At 48.5% G+C, this 22,648-nt stretch overlaps 1 protein-coding gene across 1 annotated transcript in view; it reads right to left on the bottom strand.

Annotated features, from left to right (window-relative positions):
• LOC134995858 (ficolin-1-like) overlaps positions 1 to 21,260 on the bottom strand; it is a gene marked incomplete at its 5' end in the record, with an annotated part of 120,391 nt that extends 99,131 nt beyond the window's left edge. The window contains one exon of the mRNA XM_063951141.1: positions 21,131 to 21,260. Coding sequence (XP_063807211.1) covers positions 21,131 to 21,260 — 130 coding nt within the window. The remainder of the gene's footprint in view (positions 1 to 21,130) is intronic.
• Between the last annotated feature and the right edge of the window lie 1,388 nt (positions 21,261 to 22,648).

The raw sequence follows: 22,648 nt of genomic DNA, 5'->3' as shown, positions 1-22,648 counted from the left end.
CGTATACGAGCTGTTCTAGCAACATAGATTTTCAAAGCTCTAACCACATCTAGAGACTTTGAATCAGTGAATGTGTCAGTAACTACTGGCACCACAATAGGTTGGTTTATGTGAAAAGCAGAAACCACCTTAGGAAGAAAATGTTGTTCGCAACTCTGCCCTATCTTCATGGAAAATCAGGTAAGGGCTCTTGTGAGACAAGGCCCCCAATTCAGACACCCGCCTTGCGGATGCCAATGCCAAAAGCATCACCACTTTCCAAGTGAGAAACTTCAACTCTATCTTTTGTAGAGGCTCAAACCAATCTGATTGAAGGAACTGCAATACCACGTTAAGGTCCCATGGTGCCACTGGAGGCACGAATAGAGGCTGGATGTGCAGAACCCCTTTCACGAAGGTCCTAACCTCTGGAAGAGAGGCCAATTGTTTTGGAAGAACACTGACAAGGCCGAAATCTGGACCTTGATTGATCCCAATCGTAGGCCCGCCTCCACACCATCCTGCAAAAAAGGAGAAAACGTCCTAAGTGAAACTCTTCCGACGGAGCCTTCTTGGATTCACACCAAGACACATATTTTTGTCGTTACTCCCTATCTGGCTTGAATAAGGGTGGGGATGACCTCCTTAGGAATACCCTTCCTGGCTAGGATACGGCACTCAACAGCCATGCCGTCAAACGTAGCCACGGTAAGTCTTGGTACACACACGGCCCCTGCTGCAGCAGGTCCTCCCGAGGAGGAAGAGGCCGAGGATCTCTTATGAGTAACTGCTGAAGATCTGGTACCAAGCCCTTCTTGGCCAGTCTGGGGCAATGAAGATTGCTCGAACCCTTGTCTTTCTTATGATCCTGAGTACTTTTGGGATCAGCGGAAGTGGAGGGAAAACATACACTGACGGAAACACCCACTGGGTCACCAGTGCATCCACTGCTACTGCTTGAGGGTCTCTCGACCTGGAACAGTATCTCTGAAGCTTCTTGTTGAGACGAGATGCCATCATGTCTTTTTGAGGAAATCCCCAAAGACTTGTCACCTCTGCAAAGACTTCTTGGTGGAGGCCCCACTCTCCTGGATGGAGATCGTGTCTGCTGAGGAAGTCTGCTTCCCAGTTGTCTACTCCCGGAATGAATATTGCCGACAGAGCTTGTAGATGTTTTTCTGCCAGCGGAGGATTTTTGTCGCCTCTGCCATTGCTGCTCTGCTTTTTGTTCCGCCCTGCCTGTTTATGTATGCGACTGCTGTTACATTGTCCGCCTGGATCTGCACGGGACGGTCTTGAAGAAGATGTACCGCTTGTTGAAGGCCGTTGTAAATGGCTGTTAGCTCCAGAACATTTATGTGAAGGCAGGCTTCCTGTTGTGACCAACGTCCCTGGAAGTTTTCTCCCTGAGAGACTGCTCTCCAGCCTCGGAGACTTGCATCCGTGGTTACTAAGACCCAGTCCTGAATCCCGAACCTGCGTCCCTATAGCAGGTTAGAGCTGTGCAACCACCACAGGAGCGAAATCCTGGTTTTTGACGACAGGATTATCTTTCTGTGCATGTGTAGGTGTGACCCCGACCGTTTGTCCAACAGGTCCCACTGGAATACTGTGGCATGGAACCTGCCAAACTGTATGGCCTCGTAGGCCGCCACCATCTTCCCCAACAACCGAATGCACTGATGGATCGACACACTTGATGGTTTCAATATCTGTTTTACCATTTTCTGGATTTCCAGAGCCTTTTCCAGCGGAGAAATACTCTCATAACTTCTGTGTCCAGAATCAACCCGAGGAAAGACAACCTTGTCGTCGGTTCCAACTGTGACTTTGGGTAATTTATGATCCACCCGTGTTGTTGGAGTATTGACAGGGAGAGGGATATGTTTTGTAATAACTGCTCCCTGGATCTCGCCTTTATCAGGAGGTCGTCCAGATAAGGGATTATATTGACTCCTTTCTGACGAAGGAGGACCATCATTTCCGCCATCACCTTGGTGAATACCCTCGGCGCCGTGGAGAGACCGAAAGGTAACATCTGGAATTGGTAATGGCAATCCTGAATCGCGAATCTCAGATAAGCCTGGTGAGGAGGATAAATGGGAACATGCAGGTAACATCCTTTATGTCCACCGACACCAAGTAGTCCCCCTCCTCCAGACTGGCAATCACCGCCCGAAGTGATTACATCTTGAAGAAATTCAGATCTTGTTAGGGTCTCCTGCCCTGTGCTGCCACGTCGTCATGGCAACCGGGAGACAAGTGCTAGCGGAGTAACCTGAGCGCAGCTGATACTCCGGTTCGGGTCTTTTGCTGTGCAGTGGTTACAGGCTCTGTGCACGGCAGGGGATCCGGTGCTGGTTTTTGTGCTCACAGTCTGTGAGGTCTGAGTGGGGCGTGGACAGCACCTGCTTTATAAGGCCTCTACTCAGGTTAAGCAGATGTTGCTGAATCTTTGTTGGTTAGTCAGTTTCTGAAAGTTAGCCAGTACTGTGTAGCTTTGTATTTGTTGTTGCTTACTGCAAATAGGCCTGGGGATTTGGTACTACACTCTGCCAATCCAGACCTAGCAGTAAGACTGGAGTCAGTCGTTTAGCTTGCTGGGGTTCTTTTACTACTCTGTGAACTTAGCAAGTTTGCGGCTGTATTCTAAGACTTGCCTGCCTAATCCTGTCTCACTGTGCAAGGTGTCAGGTGTCAGCTTAGTGGCAGTAAGCTGAACCTGTGCACTGCAAGTGAGAATTAGGATTGTGGAGACTCTCCTTGTGTCTATCATTCCATCTCTGACCAAGGAGTTTACTGCCACACCCGTTGGTAACCCTTTAGGGTTTTGCTGTTGCCCTTAGCAACAGCATTTCGGGTTCTCTACGTATTAAAACACAACATCTTGCTTTTCCCATCTGAGCATTACTAATACTAGGGAGACACCCAGTTCCTTAGCCTCTGGGCTTCTCTGTTCACTTTGTGTGTATTTTGTTACCCTATCACCTTCTGTGTATGTAATGTCATATTTCCCAGTCTGTTTGTGAGTTCATTTGTTTTGCATACCTATCCGTTCAGACACCAGTACATTCCTGCAGGCACTGGTGTGCATAACAGTTCAAACACCAGTACATTCCTGCAGGCACTGGAGTGCATAACAGTTCTGACACCTGTACATTCCTGCAGGCACTGGTGTGCATAACATATTCAGCAGCCTAATACTCCTGTTGAAATTTTGTGGGAATATGGAGCATACCCCTCAAAATACGTTGCAACAGGTGGTCGATCAGGTGCAGGTCCTGACTCGACAATTTAATGATTTGTCCATTAAAAGGCACACCTCCCAGGCCGCTGGCGGAGCTCCCGCAGCAGCAGCACCTTCAGGGGTTAAGGAGCCGAAAGTAAATCTCCCGGATCGTTTTTCTGGAGATCGCTCGCAGTTCTTTTGTTTCAAGGAGAGCTGCAAGCTATACTTCCGGCTTAGGCCTCAGTCTTCTGGGTCGGAGATTCAGCGGGTGGGCATAGTGATTTCCTTGCTACAAGGAGACCCACAGGTCTGGGCATATGGGTTGCAGCCTGACTGTCCGTCGCTTAAAAGTGTTGATGCTTTTTTTACGGCACTGGGCATGTTGTATGATGACCCTGACAAGACGGCCTCAGCCGAGGCTCAGATTTCGATCCTTAAGCAAGGGCGAATGCCAGTTGAGGTTTACTGTACGGAGTTTCGGAGGTTGGCCCATGATACCCAGTGGAATGACCCAGCCCTGAGACACCAGTACCGAAGAGGTCTTTCTAACCAGATAAAGGACCAACTGGTACAATATCCCTTGCCTGATAGCTTGGATCAGCTCATGCAGTTATCCATCCGGGTGGATAGACGGCTGAGAGAGCGTAGGCTTGAAAGGGAGACTGAGGTTTCCTTCTTTCCCAAGGGAACCTCAGACTCTGAGGAATTTTCCGAGGAGCCTATGCAGATTGGGGCTACCCGCCTCTCCTCGCGTGAGAAGACGCGGAGGAGACAGCTGGGGTTGTGTTTGTACTGTGGGAATAAAGGTCATGTGGTAGTATCATGCCCAGAAAAGCCGGAAAACTTCAGGGCCTGAGGGTGATGGGAAATATCCTGTCAGGCCAGAAGTCAGAATTTCCCAAGAAGACTTTTATCATTCCGGTGACCTTGAAGATCCTCGGTCAAACTGTCAAGACTGAAGCCTTTGTGGACAGTGGGGCCGACGGGGTTTTTATGGACCGCCAATTCGCCCTGAAACACTCTGTTCCCTTAGTACCCTTGGCATCGGAAATTGAGATTTGTGGGTTAAACGGGGAACCATTATCCCAAGGTAAAATTACCTCTTGCACTAGCCAGATTTCTTTGTTTATTGGAGCCACACACTCTGAAAAATTGTCCTTTTATGTGACTGTCTGTACTTTTGCCCCATTGGTGTTGGGGTTACCCTGGTTAAGGGCCCACAATCCTCAATTTGACTGGGTCTCTGGGGAGATTCTTAGTTGGGGTACTGATTGTTTCAGGAGTTGCTTGAGCCTTCCAGTCAGGCTCTCGCAGCTAAGTTTGCCAGGATTGCCAGGGTGTTATGCAGATTTTGCGGACGTGTTCTCCAAAAAAGTTGCAGAGGTACTACCTCCCCATCGCCCCTATGACTGTGCCATTGATTTGTTGCCAAATGCTAAGCTTCCCAAGAGCAGGTTGTACTCCCTGTCACGTCCTGAGACTCAGGCTATGGCAGAGTACATTCAGGAGAACTTGGCTAAGGGATTTATCAGACCTTCACAGTCTCCAGTTGGGTCGGGGTTCTTCTTTGTGGGTAAAAATGACGGTTCGTTGCGACCCTGCATCGACTTCAGGGAATTGAACCGTATCACGATTAAAAACTCATACCCACTGCCTCTCATTTCGGTCTTGTTTGACCAGCTTCGTACTGCCACCATTTTTTCTAAGATTGACCTACGCGGTGCGTACAATCTAATCCGAATAAGAGAGGGGGATGAATGGAAGACTGCCTTTAATACCCACTCAGGGCATTATGAATATTTGGTGATGCCTTTTGGGCTCTGTAATGCCCCGGCAGTCTTCCAGGATTTCATGAATGATGTGCTCAGGAATATTTGGATAGATTATTAGTTGTATACTTAGATGACATCCTAATCTTCTCCCATTCCCTGGAGGAACATCGGAAGCATGTACGCTTAGTCCTCCAGAAACTCAGAGACCACCGGCTTGGGGCGAAGCTGGAGAAGTGCGAATTTGAAGTTCAGCAAATCGCATTTCTAGGATATATTATCTCCCCAGAAGGTTTCCAAATGGAGGGTTCCAAGGTACAGGCAGTCCTGGATTGGGTGCAGCCCACTAGTTTGAAGGCGCTTCAGCGTTTCCTGGGCTTTGCAAATTTTTATAGACTATTTATCGCTGGATTTTCGTCTATAGTGGCGCCCTTGGTGGCACTCACTAAGAAAGGGGCGGATGTTGCTCACTGGTCTTGTGAGGCTAAAGCGGCTTTTGCCCGTCTCAAAAGGGCATTTGTATCGGCCAAGGTACTGCGACACCCAGATCCAGAGCGTCCTTTTGTGGTGGAGGTGGATGCCTCTGAGATGGGTATTGGGGCAGTGCTTTCTCAGATGGGAGTGTCTGATAATCGCCTTCATCCCTGTGCTTACTTTTCCCGTAAATTTTCGCCTGCCGAGATGAATTATGACGTGGGTAACCGGGAATTGTTGGCTATTAAGGATGCACTCGAGGAGTGGAGACACTGGCTTGAGGGGGCTAAGTTTGTGGTCTCAATTCTCACCGACCATAAGAATCTGGCATATTTAGAGTCAGCGAAGCGTCTCAATGCCAGGCAGGCACGATGGGCTTTGTTTTTTGCTCGCTTGAATTTTTTGATAACATATCGCCCTGGGTCAAAAAACATCAAGGCTGATGCGCTCTCGCGGAGTTTTGCTCCAATCCAGGAGACCACCGAGGAGCCGTTGCCCATTGTGTCCCCATCATGTATTAAAGTGGGCATTACCCAGGACCTCTTATCATTAGTCCTTAGAGCACAGGAGCAGGCTCCTCCAGACCTTCCGGTAGGTCTTTTGTTTGTGCCTCCTAGGTTAAGACAGCGAGTGTTCCTGGAATTCCATGCCAAGAAGTCGGCAGGTCACCCGGGTATTGCCAGAACTCGGGAGTTGCTATCTAGGGCGGTGTGGTGGCCCTCGGTGGCTAAGGATGTGGATCAGTGGGTTCGGGCATGTGACATCTGTGCCCGAAATAAGACTCCTAGAGGGGTTCCTGTTGGCCCATTACATCCACTCTCTATCCCATCTAAGCCATGGACCCACATTTCAATGGATTTTGTGGTGGACTTGCCCAAATCCTCGGGGATGACAGCCATCTGGGTTGTCATTGACAGGTTTTCGAAGATGGCGCACTTCGTTCCACTGGTTGGGCTGCCATCGGCCAGACGCCTGTCTGAATTATTTATGCTGCATGTTGTGCGTCTCCACGGGTTGCCACTTGATGTGGTCTCTGACCGCGGATCCCAGTTTGTGGCCAAATTCTGGAGGGCATTTTGTTCCGATCTCCAGATTTCTGTTAGCTTGTCGTCAGGCTACCATCCGCAGTCTAATGGGCAGACTGAAAGGGTGAACCAGTCCTTGGAGCAGTTCCTCAGGTGTTATGTCTCCAAGTGTCAGACTGACTGGGTTGCTCATCTGTCCATGGCGGAGTTTGCCTATAACAACGCGGCTCACTCTGCTACAGGGATCTCTCCCTTCCTTTGTGTGTATGGGCATCATCCTAAGGCCAATTCTTTTGACCCCCTGGACTCCACGCCTGGTGGTTCCTCTGTGGTTTCGGTCCTTAGAGGTATTTGGCGGAAAGTGAAGAAAGCCCTTGTGTCTGTGTCATTAGTGACCAAAAGGGTTTTTGATAAGCGGAAAAGACCCTGCAGCTTCAAATTAGGAGACTTCGTCTGGTTGTCTACCAAGAATTTGAAGTTGAGACAGCCATCTCATAAGTTAGGCCCCCGGTTCATCGGCCCTTATAAGATCACCAGGGTTATCAATCCGGTGGCATTTCAGTTAGATCTGCCCCGTTCTTTGGGTATCAATAAAACATTTCATTGTTCCCTTTTAAAACGGGCGATTAGTAATCCTTCTTCCAGTGGAAGATCTTCCCCTCTTCTGATACGTGGCCAGAGGGAGTTTGTTGTTGAAAGGATTCTTAAATCCAAGATGGTTCGGGGTCGGCTGTCATTTTTGGTGCACTGGAAGGGGTATGGCCCGGAGGAGCGGTCGTGGGTGCGCAGTTGTGATCTTCATGCCCCCAGACTGATACGCTCTTTCTTCTCGCAGTTCCCCGATAAACCCGGTGGTAGGGGTTCTTTGACCCCTCGTCAGAGGGGGGGTACTGTTAGGGTCTCCTGCCCTGTGCTGCCAAAAAATACTCTCATAACTTCTGTGTCCAGAATCAACCCGAGGAAAGACAACCTTGTCGTTGGTTCCAACTGTGACTTTGGGTAATTTATGATCCACCCGTGTTGTTGGAGTATTGACAGGGAGAGGGATATGTTTTGTAATAACTGCTCCCTGGATCTCGCCTTTATCAGGAGGTCGTCCAGATAAGGGATTATATTGACTCCTTTCTGACGAAGGAGGACCATCATTTCCGCCATCACCTTGGTGAATACCCTCGGCACCGTGGAGAGACCGAAAGGAAACATCTGGAATTGGTAATGGCAATCCTGAATCGCGAATCTCAGATAAGCCTGGTGAGGAGGATAAATGGGAACATGCAGGTAACATCCTTTATGTCCACCGACACCAAGTAGTCCCCCTCCTCCAGACTGGCAATCACCGCCCGAAGTGATTCCATCTTGAACTTGAACCTTTTCAGGAAGAAATTCAGATCTTGTTAGGGTCTCCTGCCCTGTGCTGCCACGTCGTCATGGCAACCGGGAGACAAGTGCTAGCGGAGTAACCTGAGCGCAGCTGATACTCCGGTTCGGGTCTTTTGCTGTGCAGTGGTTACAGGCTCTGTGCACGGCAGGGGATCCGGTGCTGGTTTTTGTGCTCACAGTCTGTGAGGTCTGAGTGGGGCGTGGACAGCACCTGCTTTATAAGGCCTCTTCTCAGGTTAAGCAGATGCTGCTGAATCTTTGTTGGTTAGTCAGTTTCTGAAAGTTAGCCAGTACTGTGTAGCTTTGTATTTGTTGTTGCTTACTGCAAATAGGCCTGGGGATTTGGTACTACACTCTGCCAATCCAGACCTAGCAGTAAGACTGGAGTCAGTCGTTTAGCTTGCTGGGGTTCTTTTACTACTCTGTGAACTTAGCAAGTTTTCGGCTGTATTCTAAGACTTGCCTGCCTAATCCTGTCTCACTGTGCAAGGTGTCAGGTGTCAGCTTAGTGGCAGTAAGCTGAACCTGTGCACGGCAAGTGAGAATTAGGATTGTGGAGACTCTCCTTGTGTCTATCATTCCATCTCTGACCAAGGAGTTTACTGCCACACCCGTTGGTAACCCTTTAGGGTTTTGCTGTTGCCCTTAGCAACAGCATTTCGGGTTCTCTACGTATTAAAACACAACATCTTGCTTTTCCCATCTGAGCATTACTAATACTAGGGAGACACCCAGTTCCTTAGCCTCTGGGCTTCTCTGTTCACTTTGTGTGTATTTTGTTACCCTATCACCTTCTGTGTACGTAATGTCATATTTCCCAGTCTGTCTGTGAGTTCATTTGTTTTGCATACCTATCCGTTCAGACACCAGTACATTCCTGCAGGCACTGGTGTGCATAACAGTTCAAACACCAGTACATTCCTGCAGGCACTGGAGTGCATAACAGTTCTGACACCTGTACATTCCTGCAGGCACTGGTGTGCATAACAGATCTTTTAGATTTAAGATCGGTCTGACCGAGCCGTCCGGCTTCGGAACAACAAAGAGGCTTGAATAAAAACCCTGCCCTTGTTGTGACAACGGTACCAGGACTATGACCTGGTCTTGACATAATTTTTGGATTGCTGCTTTTACTGCTACTCTCTCTGGCGGAGAAGCTGGCAAGGTTAATTTGAAAAATCGGCATCGGGGAACGTCTTGAAACTCTAGTTTGTATCCCTGTGATACTATTTGCAACACCCAGGGGTCCAGGCCAGATAGAATCCAATCCTGGCTGAAGAGTTTGAGACGTGCCCCCACCCGAGCGGCCTCCCACAAGGGAGTTCCAGTGTCATGCTGGGGATTTGGCAGAATTAGGGGTAGACTTTTGCTCTTGGGAATCTAGAGCCGGTGTGGGATTCTTTCCCCTTCCCCTACCTGCAAAGAAGGGGGAACCTCTCGTCTTTTTGTATTTATTGGGCCGAAAGGACTGCATTTGCGGGTGATAGGTCTTTTTTGCCGGTGCAGGCGCAGAGGGCAAAAATGTTGACTTACCTGCGGTAGCCGCCGAGACTAACGCATCCAGGCCATCGCCAAATAAGGCCTCACCTTTATATGGGAGAGCCTCCATGTTTCTTTTGGAATCTTCATCCGCGTTCCACTGGCGAATCCATAAGGCCCGCCTAGCCGATACTGCCATGGTAGCGGCTTGTGAACTCAAGAGTCCAATATCCTGCATTGCTTCCAGCATGTAGGCGGCAGAATCCTTGATATTCCCTAACTTAAGGAGTATCTCATCTTTATCAATCGTGTCAATTTCTGATGACACGCTTTCTGACCATTTTTCAATAGCACGACTCACCCATGCGCAGGCAATAGTGGGTCTGAGCAGTGTACCATTGGTAACATAAATGGATTTCAATGTCGTTTCCATTTTGCGGTCTGCATAAGGAATAACAGCATCCTGAAAAATCACATCTTCCACAGATTTTCTCCAGCATGCAGCCTTATATTCAGACTTATCCAATATACGGTTAATCAGATGCATACTGTCACGTAGCTCTTTCACCCATGCAGGCTCTTGGTGTGCCGGTAGCGCCACCACATTACAACTCTGTGTCCCTAAAATGGCTTCCTCCGGGGAGGAACTCCCTGCCTCAGACATGCCTCACACTTGTACAGCACTCACAGACACACTGGGACTTATTTGGGGACAGACCCACAGTAAAATCTGTCAGAGGGACACAGCATAGGAGCAGCCAGCTCACAACCCCAGCGCCTGTATTTAATGTCTGTGAACACAGAATGCTCACTGAAATGCAGCGCTCTTTACACAGTAAAACACATTTGTAAAGCACCCAAATCGCTTTGTGCCCCCCTTATTTACACCCTGAATACTTGTAGTCAGAAGTGGAGGAGGACCAGCTATATCTCTGCATCCTGAGGAGAGAGAGAGAAAATGGTGCTGAGCAGTGTGCTGGCTGCCTGAGGAAGAAGCTCCGCCCTTTTTACCTCAGAGACTGTTTGTAATATTTATACTAGTGGGGGTAGGGCTGTGCCTGGGCATCTTATGCCCCCTATTAGCCAGTTTATAGAGGTATTTTGCTGCCCAGGGCGCCCCCCCCCCCCCCCGCGCCCTGCACCCTGCAGTGCCTGTGTGTGTGTGGGCAGCAATGGCGCGCTGCGCTCCCCGCCAGCCGCGTCGTACCTCAGCCGTCATTTACTTGATTGAAGTTCAATCTTCTCATATTCACCTGTCTTCTGACTTCTGGCTCTGTGAGGGGGGTGACGGCGTGCTGTGGGAGTGAGCATCTAGACACGGCTAGTGTTCAGTTCCCTTCAGGAGCTAATGGTGTCCTGTCAGCCAGAAGCAGAGCCATGAAACCATAGGTGTGCCCAGGGGGGGTGCCTGGTGCGCACAGGCACCCCCTAATGTCTGGCACCCCAATCTCACATGCCTGATGCAATGATCGCCGAGCAGGCTGATTACTGTCCCCTCTGCGTTGCACCTTGTCAGGACTGCATTACTGACCGGACGCCTGGGTTAATCAAGGGTGCCACTGCCACCGGCTTTCAAACTCCCGGCTCCACCTCCATGTACAAAAACATGCTTGCACGCCCACCTGCTACACCCGCCACATGCCCACCTCTCTCCTTCTATGCTATGCCAATGCCAGCCACTGATGAGGATCAGCATGCAGCCAGCGTTCCTCTTAGGAAGACAAATTCAATACTGGCAGGCGGTCGGCAGCAGCATTGACACGTCACTCGTTTTCCCAGCAGCAGCAGCAGTACTAGTCTGCGACTGTCAGTGTCAGTGAGTTACTGACTTGTAAGTAAGCTGCTGCAGCTTGCAGGGGAAAGAGAGAGGGAGCCAGACCAGGCTGAGGAGGAGCAGTGTAATTGCAGTGAGTGCCATCAGGGATGTTTGTTTGGTGCACACCACAACATCTGACAAAGTATCTGCTTTATTAGGATTGGTACAAGGGTGGATATTTTATATTGCATTGACCGTCAATAGATGGTGCTAGACACGCCCAAAAAGCGGTGCTAGACACACCCCTCCGATGGAGCACCCCCTAATAAAATGTGCTGCGCACGCCTATGCATGAAACTCTGACGAAGTTGGTTCTGCTTCTGCCCCCTCAGTCCCACGAAGCAGGGAGTCTGATGCCAGCAGATCTCCCTGAAAATAAAAAAACCTAACATAAGTCTTTTCAGAGAAGCTCAGTAGAGCTCCTCAGAGTGCATCCAGTCGACCTGGGCACATTTCTAAAACTGAGGTCTGGAGGAGGGGCATAGGGGGAGGAGCCAGTTCACACCTAATGAAAAGCCTTTAGAGAGCCCCTGTCTTCTGCGGATCCCGTCTATACCCCATGGTCTTGATGTCATCCCCAGCATCCTCTAGGACGTATGAGAAATGGGCATGTCTAATTTTTTTGTCTCATTTGTTTCATTTAGTCTCTTTATCTACTATTAGGACTTGTGTGAAAATCTGAGGTAGTTTCAGGCCAAATTTCATCTGAAACATAGCAAATTCTGAAGGGTTCACAAACTTTCAACCACCACTGTATATCTAACAACTCAATGTGCCTGCAACAGTGTGACAGGAAGTGCGACACCACTACACTCTGCGGTTGGAGGACCCAGCTCCTTCCACTATCTAAGTTTATGAGTAAAATGTGATAGTCTGCATAACACAGGCATCAGCGAGAACCCGGGAAGTCTGCACAGTGTTTCACAGGAGCCATCATTGAAAAGGTAAAACCACCTTAGCAATGCCAACATCATGCAGACTATTACATTCAACCTTATGTTTTCTCATTCGTCTCCTTTCCCTTCTCACATTAGATCACAGTCATATTCAGCTTCCTACTCATTGTAACAACTACACTACTGGACACAGAGCCGGCCTTAGGCTATACTTACCTACTCTCCCGGAAGCTGCGGGAGGCTCCCGTTTTTTGGGGTAGCCCCCCGCACCCCCGGAAGAGTGGGCAGGTCTCCCGCATCCTGCTCGCACCCTAGTGATGCAAGCAGGATGGAGAGATAACCTCCCGATTCGCGGGTCCGTCGGGTGGAGAAGGGGTTAAAATGACGCAAATCGCGTCATTTTAGCCCCGCCCCCTTCCCGCGGACCCGCGAATCGCGGCATTTCCCGATGCGGGGGCGGGGCTTAGTGATGTCACAGTCCGGCCCCGCCCCCCGAAGTCACTGCAGCGTCTCCTCTCCGGGCTTCTCCCGGAGAGGAGAAAGAAAATGTCGGTAAGTATGCCTTAGGCATAGGCAAACTAGGCAAATGCCTAGGGCATTTGGTATGCTTAGGGGCACCAGCAGCTTCTGCTGATTAAAATGATATGCGGCATGCCTATATTCTGTGTGTGGCTGCGGCTGTATCTGCATACAAAATGCTACGTTGTGTGTATTCCTGAAAATCACTGTAATGTAGCATTTCGTATGCAGATACAGCCACAGTCGCACACAGAATATAGGCAATGCTGCATATCATTTTAATCAGAAGCTGCTTGTGCATCCTAGCCACATAGTAATGCAAATAAGATGCATTTTCATAAACAAAAGGCGCCTGACTTTAGCAGAGCTGCCAGCTGACTCATGCCAGACATTTCCTGCAGAACTAGTGGCGGTGCTAGGGGGCACCAGCCAAAATCTTGCCTAGGGCATCATATTGGTTAGGGCCGGCTCTGACTGGACAGGTCAGTTCCTCATATAGCCTTAGATGCATCTACAGTATTTTAATAATTCTCAGCCCATTCTGTTACTTTACATCACATAAGTAACACCTATGTGACTCTTTCAAGCTCTGGAGTAAAAATGTTCTTGATAAAAGCTCCCTCCTAAAGTTAATATTGTAATTTTCCCCAGTTATCATTGCAAGAGGTAAGGGCTTGGTTGCAGCCATATGTAAACTGAGATATGCGAGATAGGTCAGGGCACAAGCACAGAATCACTAGCAGATAATCAGGCAGAGGTCAGGGGCACAAGCACAGAATCACTAGCAGATAATCAGGCAGAGGTCAGGGGCACAAGCACAGAATCACTAGCAGATAGTCAGGCAGAGGTCAGGGGCACAAGCACAGAATCACTAGCAGATAGTCAGGCAGAGGTCAGGGGCACAAGCACAGAATCACTAGCAGATAATCAGGCAGAGGTCAGGGGCACAAGCACAGAATCACTAGCAGATAATCAGGCAGAGGTCAGGGGCACAAGCACAGAATCACTAGCAGATAAACAGGCAGAGGTCAGGGGCACAAGCACAGAATCACTAGCAGATAATCAGGGAGAGGTCAGAGGCACAAGCACAGAATCACTAGCAGATAATCAGGGAGAGGTCAGTGACACAAGCACAGAATCACTAGCAGATAATCAGGCAGAGGTCAGGGGCACAAGCACAGAATCACTAGCAGATAATCATGGAGAGGTCAGGGGCACAAGCACAGAATCATTAGCAGATAATCAGGCAGAGGTCAGGGACACAAGCACAGAATCACTAGCAGATAATCAGGCAGAGGTCAGGGGCACAAGCACAGAATCACTAGCAGATAATCAGGCAGAGGTCAGGGACACAAGCACAGAATCACTAGCAGATAATCAGGCAGAGGTCAGGGGCACAAGCACAGAATCACTAGCAGATAATCAGGCAGAGGTCAGGGGCACAAGCACAGAATCACTAGCAGATAATCAGGCAGAGGTCAGGGACACAAGCACAGAATCACTAGAAGATAATCAGGCAGAGGTCAGGGGCACAAGCACAGAATCACTAGCAGATAATCAGGCAGAGGTCAGGGGCACAATCACAGAATCACTAGCAGATAATCAGGCAGAGGTCAGGGGCACAAGCACAGAATCACTAGCAGATAATCAGGGAGAGGTCAGGGGCACAAGCACAGAATCACTAGCAGATAATCAGGCAGAGGTCAGGGGCACAAGCACAGAATCACTAGCAGATAATCAGGCAGAGGTCAGGGGCACAAGCACAGAATCACTAGCAGATAATCAGGCAGAGGTCAGTGACACAAGCACAGAATCACTAGCAGATAATCAGGCAGAGGTCAGGGGCACAAGCACAGAATCATTAGCAGATAATCAGGCAGAGGTCAGGAGCACAAGCACAGAATCACTAGCAGACAATCAGGTAGAGGTCAGGGATACAAGCACAGAATCACTAGCAGATAATCAGGCAGAGGTCAGTGACACAAGTACAGAATCACTAGCAGATAATCAGGCAGAGGTCAGGGGCACAAGCACAGAATCATTAGCAGATAATCAGGCAGAGGTCAGGAGCACAAGCACAGAATCACTAGCAGATAATCAGGCAGAGGACAGGAGCACAAGCACAGAATCACTAGCAGATAATCAGGCAGATGTCTGGGGCACAAGCACATAATCACTAGCAGATAATCAGGCAGAGGACAGGAGCACAAGCACAGAATCACTAGCAGATAATCAGGCAGATGTCTGGGGCACAAGCACAGAATCACTAGCAGATAATCAGGCAGAGGTCAGGGGCACAAGCACAGAATCACTAGCAGATAGTCAGGCAGAGGTCAGGGGCACAAGCACAGAATCACTAGCAGATAATCAGGCAGAGGTCAGAGGCACAAGCACGTAATCACTAGCAGATAGTCAGGCAGAGGTCAGGGGCACAAGCACAGAATCACTAGCAGATAATCAGGCAGAGGTCTGGGGCACAAGCACAGAATCACTAGCAGATAATCAGGCAGAGGTCAGGGGCACAAGCAGAGGATCACTAGCAGATAATCAGGCAGAGGTCAGTGACACAAGTACAGAATCACTAGCAGATAATCAGGCAGAGGTCAGGGGCACAAGCACAGGATCACGAGCAGATAATCAGGCAGAGGTCAGTGGCACAAGCACAGGATCACTAGCAGATAATCAGGCAGATGTCTGGGGCACAAGCACAGAATCACTAGCAGATAATCAGGGAGAGGTCAGGGGCACAAGCACAGAATCACTAGCAGATAATCAGGCAGAGGTCAGGGGCACTAGCACAGAATCACTAGCAGATAATCAGGCAGAGGTCAGGGGCACAAGCACAGGATCACTAGCAGATAATCAGGCAGAGGTCAGGGGTACAAGCACAGAATCACTAGCAGATAATCAGGCAGAGGTCAGGGGCACTAGCACAGAATCACTAGCAGATAATCAGGCAGAGGTCAGGAGCACAAGCACAGAATCACTAGCAGATAATCAGGCAGAGGTCAGGGGCAAAAGCACAGGATCACTAGCAGATAATCAGGCAGATGTCTGGGGCACAAGCACAGAATCACTAGCAGATAATCAGGCAGAGGTCAGTGACACAAGCACAGGATCACTAGCAGATAATCAGGCAGAGGTCAGGGGCACAAGCACAGAATCACTAGCAGATAATCAGGCAGATGTCTGGGGCACAAGCACAGAATCACTAGCAGATAATCAGACAGAGGACAGGTCACAAGCACAGAATCACTAGCAGATAATCAGGCAGAGGTCAGGGGCACAAGCACAGAATCACTAGCAGATAATCAGGCAGAGGTCAGGGGTACAAGCACAGAATCACTAGCAGATAATCAGGCAGAGGTCAGGAGCACAAGCACAGAATCACTAGCAGATAATCAGGCAGATGTCTGGGGCACAAGCACAGAATCACTAGCAGATAATCAGGCAGAGGTCAGGGGTGCAAGCACAGAATCACTAGCAGATAATCAGGCAGATGTCTGGGGCACAAGCACAGAATCACTAGCAGATAATCAGGCAGATGTCTGGGGCACAAGCACAGAATCACTAGCAGATAATCAGGCAGAGGTCAGGGGTGCAAGCACAGAATCACTAGCAGATAATCAGGCAGAGGTCAGCGGCACAAGCACAGGATCACTAGCAGATAATCAGGCAGAGGTCTGGGGCACAAGCACAGAATCACTAGCAGATAATCAGGCAGAGGTCAGGGGTGCAAGCACAGAATCACTAGCAGATAATCAGGCAGAGGTCAGCGGCACAAGCACAGGATCACTAGCAGATAATCAGGCAGAGGTCTGGGGCACAAGCACAGAATCACTAGCAGATAATCAGGCAGAGGTCAGGGACACAAGCACAGAATCACTAGCAGATAATCAGGCAGAGGTCAGTGACACAAGCACAGAATCACTAGCAGATAATCAGACAGAGGTCAGGGGCACAAGCACAGAATCACTAGCACATAGTCAGGCAGAGGTCAGGGGCACAAGCACAGAATCACTAGCAGATAGTCAGGCAGAGGTCAGGGGCACAAGCACAGAATCACTAGCAGATAATCAGGCAGAGGTCAGTGACACAAGCACAGAATCACTAGCAGATAATCGGGCAGAGGTCAGGGGCACAAGCACAGAATCACTAGCAGATAATCAGGCAGAGGTCAGTGACACAAGCACAGAATCACTAGCAGATAATCAGGCAGAGGTCAGGGGCACAAGCACAGAATCACTAGCAGATAATCGGGCAGAGGTCTGGGGCACAATCACAGAATCACTAGCAGATAATCAGGCAGAGGTCAGTGACACAAGCACAGAATCACTAGCAGATAATCAGGCAGAGGTCTGGGGCACAAGCACAGAATCACTAGCAGATAATCAGGCAGAGGTCAGGAGCACAAGCACAGAATCACTAGCAGATAATCAGACAGAGGTCTGGGGCACAAGCACAGAATCACTAGCAGATAATCAGGCAGAGGTCAGGGACACAAGCACAGAATCACTAGCAGATAATCAGACAGAGGTCAGGGGCACAAGCACAGAATCACTAGCAGATAATCAGGCAGAGGTCAGGGGCACAAGCACAGAATCACTAGCAGATAATCAGGCAGAGGTCAGGGGCACAAGCACAGAATCACTAGCAGATAATCAGGCAGAGGTCAGGGGCACAAGCACAGAATCACTAGCAGATAATCAGGCAGAGGTCTGGGGCACAAGCACAGAATCACTAGCAGATGATCAGGCAGAGGTCAGTGACACAAGCACAGAATCACTAGCAGATAATCAGGCAGAGGACAGAGGCACAAGCACAGAATCACTAGCAGATAATCAGGCAGAGGTCAGGGGCACAAGCACAGGATCACTAGCAGATAATCAGGCAGAGGTCAGCGGCACAAGCACAGAATCACTAGCAGATAATCAGGCAGAGGTCAGGGGCATAAGCACAGAATCACTAGCAGATGATCAGGCAGAGGTCAGGGACACAAGCACAGAATCACTAGCAGATAATTAGGCAGAGGTCAGGGACACAATCACAGAATCACTAGCAGATAATCAGGCAGAGGTCAGGGACACAAGCACAGAATCACTAGCAGATAATCAGGAAGAGATCAGGGACACAAGCACAGAATCACTAGCAGATAATCAGGCAGAGGTCAGGGGCACAAGCACAGAATCACTAGCAGATAATAGGGCAGAGGTCAGGGGCACAAGCACAGAATCACTAGCAGATAATCAGGCAGAGGTCAGGGGCACAAGCACAGAATCACTAGCAGATAATAGGGCAGAGGTCAGGGGCACAAGCACAGAATCACTAGCAGATAATCAGGCAGAGGTCAGGGACACAAGCACAGTATCACTAGCAGATAATCAGGCAGAGGTCAGGGGTACAAGCACAGAATCACTAGCAGATAATCAGGCAGAGGTCAGTGACACAAGCACAGAATCACTAGCAGATAATCAGGCAGAGGTCAGGGGCACAAGCACAGAATCACTAGCAGATAATCAGGCAGAGGTCAGGGGCACAAGCACAGAATCACTAGCAGATAATCAGGCAGAGGTCAGTGACACAAGCACAGAATCACTAGCAGATAATCAGGCAGAGGTCAGGGGCACAAGCACAGAATCACTAGCAGATAATCAGGCAGAGATCAGGGACACAAGCACAGAATCACTAGCAGATAATCAGGCAGAGGTCAGGGGCACAAGCACAGAATCACTAGCAGATAATCAGGCAGAGGTCAGGGGCACAAGCACAGAATCACTAGCAGATAATCAGGCAGAGGTCAGGGACACAAGCACAGAATCACTAGCAGATAATCAGGCAGAGGTCAGGGACACAAGCACAGAATCACTAGCAGATAATCAGGCAGAAGTCAGGGGAACAATCACAGAATCACTAGCAGATAATCAGGCAGAGGTCAGGGACACAAGCACAGAATCACTAGCAGATAATCAGGCAGAGGTCAGTGACACAAGCACAGAATCACTAGCAGATAGGCATTGGAGAATACACATGAATGAATGAATGAATGAATGAATGAATGAATGAATGAATGAATGAATGAATGAATGAATCAACACATTAACATAAGTTTGGAACACAGTAAACCTTCTCTCTCAGCAATGAAGGCCAGAAGGGTGTCCGGATCCTAACAGGGCAATAATCTGCAATGTGCTGGCACCGCCCCTAAACATTTGATGTCCAAGATGGATGGGGCTACGGGGACCTCGATGTACCTGAATGCCCGTAGTGTCCCTAGGACACACTATACAATAATATATATGCAACTGATGACACTCCAGGAGGCTATCTAGGCTTCAAGGTTCTGTTTCAGGCAACCTGCAAGCCAAATTCTGGTGCCACAGCCAGGGCCAGTGCTTGGGTGTTTGGTGTTCCCCTGCAAATGTTAAATTTGTGCCCTCCCATATGTAATAAAGGGACAGCATGCACCAAAGGCGCACACCGAGGGAAAGGGGTGTGCTCTCACCATGAAGGATGGCCACACAATAGTACTCCCAATTCAAATTACATCACACAGTAGCACAATCTTATTCACATTATACCACACGTAGGGCCCCTGATTCATATTACAGGGTCCCTTCTTCACGTTGCGCTACACAGTAGTACCCCTTTATACACATCATGCTACAAAATAGTGCCCCTTATGCACAATGCCCACAGTAGTGTCTGTCATATACATAATGTCCACAGTAGTAGTGCCTCTTACACATAACGCCCACAGTAGTAGTGCCACACATATTGCACACACTAGTAGTGCACCTTACACATAACACCCATAGTAGTAGTGCACCTTACACATAACGCCCTCAGTAGTAGTGCCACACATAATGCCTACAGTAGTAGTGCACCTTACACATAACGCCCACAGTAGTCATGCCCCTTACACATAATGCCCACAGTAGTAGTGTCCCTTACACATAATGCCCACAGTAGTAGTGTCCCTTACACATAACGCCCACAGTAGTCATGCCCCTTACACATAATGCCGACAGTAGTAGTGTCCCTTACACATAATGCCCACAGTAGTAGTGTCCCTTACACATAATGCCCGCAGTAGTAGTGCCCTTACACATAATGCCCACAGTAGTAGTGTCCCTTACACATAATGCCCACAGTAGTAGTGTCCCTTACACATAATGCCCACAGTAGTAGTGCCACACATAATGCCCACAGTAGTAGGCATAGACCACTAAGACAACTTGCTGTTGATATTTGAAGGAGTGCTGAACATATACATACGGGTGGTCTTCAGTATGCCGGCTGTCGGGATCCCGGCGCACAGTATACCGGCGCCGGGATCCCGACAGCCGGCATGCTGACACTTATTCTCCCTCGTGGGGGTCCACGACCCCCCTGGAGGGAGAATAAAATAGCCTGGCACGCGTAGCGCGCCACCGTGGCTGCAGCGTGGCGAGTGCAGCGAGCCCGCAAGGGGCTCATCTGTGCTCGCCACACTGTCGGTATGCCGGCGGTAGGGCTCCCGGCGCCGGTATGCTGGTCGCCGGGAGCCCGACCGCCGGCATACCATACTACACCCATACATACATACATACATACATACATACATACCTCCCAAAAAGTGGCAGATTTTGCCTATGGGCTGCAGGTAAAATTCGCCACCTCAGCTCAGAGTCTGTGAAGTTAGATGCAGTCCGTGACACTGCACTGGCTTCCCTGAGACTGGCAGTGACTTCCTAACGGAAGTACTACCTGCCTGTCAGAGACACTACAGGCAGTCCCACTGGGAGGTGTTTCCTCCCTACAAGGCTGCCAGACCGGGCTGCAATTAGCAGAAAATGGGCTTCCTGTAGGAAGCCACTGTCTGCCTTTCGGCCAGCACAATCCAGCTACTGTGGGCTGCAGCTGATGCAGTCCATTCAGGAGTAACTAATATGTCTCTAGAGCAGAAATAAATGCTGGGAAATCTACCTGGTCAGTGGTTACTGATACCTCAGGGTCTTTTTATAATTGTATAATTTTTTATAATTGTATGAGGAATCTGCTGCCTGACTGTGAATATGTATTTTTATAGTTATTTTATTCTTGATTTTTTTTAAATTAATTTAATATGTTTTTATTAAAATGTGATTATATTCCACCAGGCTGATCCTGAGTTAAACCTTACTGCAGTGGTTCTCAAACTTTTTTGGATCACGGCGCCCTAGAGAATTAGAATTTTTTTTCACGCCACCCCTAGACCAAAAGTTTCTTATTGAGAAATTTAGATGAAATATATAAGTTGTGTTTACAGTATGTCATCCTTAGGTTCAACTGTGTGGTGAGTTACATGATATGCTTGTGTCTGTCCACATATTTTATGATTGACAGCCACCAGCACTGGTGTTGCCTATTAAAATGATCATAAATAATTTGAATTGGTCCTGGACCAACAACCTGAGGCACCCCTGCAAGAGTCCCGCGGCATCCCAGGGTGCCACGGCACACAGTTTGAGAACCACTGCCTTACTGATTATATATACTGTACAGCGCGTTCCTCATGGATCATGTGACCTGCTAGTGCTCATTACCTGATGATGTTAGCTGGTGCAGATTTTCATTCCCCAGCCAGAACTCTGTCAATTGGCTACCAAACCCCATCTTGTAGGAATTCCAGTCACGGAGGAAATTAATGGAACCATCACAACGTTTCTGAAATACCTGTAAGTGAGAGAGAACACAAGGTCGGGAGCTGCACATGAACATCATTTGCCTGTATGGAAGAGAACCATGGAGTTTAGGCCACACAGCGAGACATGGACCGTCCATGGTGCTTAATAATATAGTAATTGAACTGGTGGGGCAGATGTAACATGTGCAGAGAGAGTTAGATTTGGGTGGGTTATATTGTTTCTGTGCAGGGTAAATACTGGCTGCTTCATTTTTTACCCAAATCTAACACTCTCTGCACATGTTACATCTGCCCCATGTGCAGTGCAGCATGGTTTTGCCCAATTGCTAACTTTTTTTGGTTTGCTAATAACTCTGAATAACCCCCTATATTTGCAATTTTTCCTTAAGGTATTAATAGAGAAAGATGCTTAGGGCTACTAACTCGTAAGCAAGCCATGTTCAGCTGCCAATGGGGGAAGCAGCTGGTCCTGAGACCTATGTCTGCAGCAATGATCGTTTTGGGGGGGGTGCAATATATGTACTAACAAACCTGAATAAGGCCCTTAGTTCAAACAAATTCTCTTTGCGATGGAATGCTTCCTTGAATTAATCTGTTGGAGCCGTGGTGGTGGATAGTGTTATAGTGAGATGCTTTGTATGCGACCAACATATCACTGCACATGCCAATAGAAATACTGCAGATATCTCTTTCTCTAGATCTTGTGAGATTCTCAGGCCTACCAAGTAGTGAGCAGGACCTAGATCTTTCATCTTGAATGTTTGACCTAACCGCTGATTGACATCTGTGATGTGCTGCTAGTAACAGATCATCCTTACAGATAATAAAGAGTTTTTCTTATATGTGTTTGTGGTAGATAATGATCTGTCATTAAACACACAAAGTCCATTTCTTATAGTAGTGCATCTAACTTGATGAACCAACAATGACCACTCTGTTTTAGACAGTACAAAGCTTCTTGAAGAGACAGACTTCTCCCTCTTGGAACATATCCTCACAGTAATGCTCTGGAGGTTCCATGTAAATTTCCTCCATCAGTTCTCCATTTAAGAAAGCCATCAAAGTCTAATAGGTATAACAGCATATTGTACACGGCAGATAAGGCAATGACTAAGCGTAATGTACTGTACCTTGCCACAGGAGAGTAGGTTTCACTGCAGTCAACTCCAGATCTCTGCATATAACCCTCTGCAATAAGACAAGCTTTGTAACAGGTGATGGTCCCGTCTGCTTTTGTTCTTTCTCAGAACATCCAATTGCTCTCAACTCCTTATCTATTGCTGATTTTTATTCACATCAATCATTACTTGACTTTGCTTCTTGGATATTTTGGTTTTCACAGCATATGTTATTTGCAAATGTCTCATAATTTCTTCTAGGTGGTTTCCCACTATTTGATCTTGCAGAAGTTCTGTTC

This window comes from Pseudophryne corroboree, unplaced genomic scaffold (genome assembly GCF_028390025.1).
Source record: "Pseudophryne corroboree isolate aPseCor3 unplaced genomic scaffold, aPseCor3.hap2 scaffold_1412, whole genome shotgun sequence".
NCBI lineage: Eukaryota > Metazoa > Chordata > Amphibia > Anura > Myobatrachidae > Pseudophryne > Pseudophryne corroboree.
This window is presented reverse-complemented; position numbering and strand designations above follow the sequence as displayed.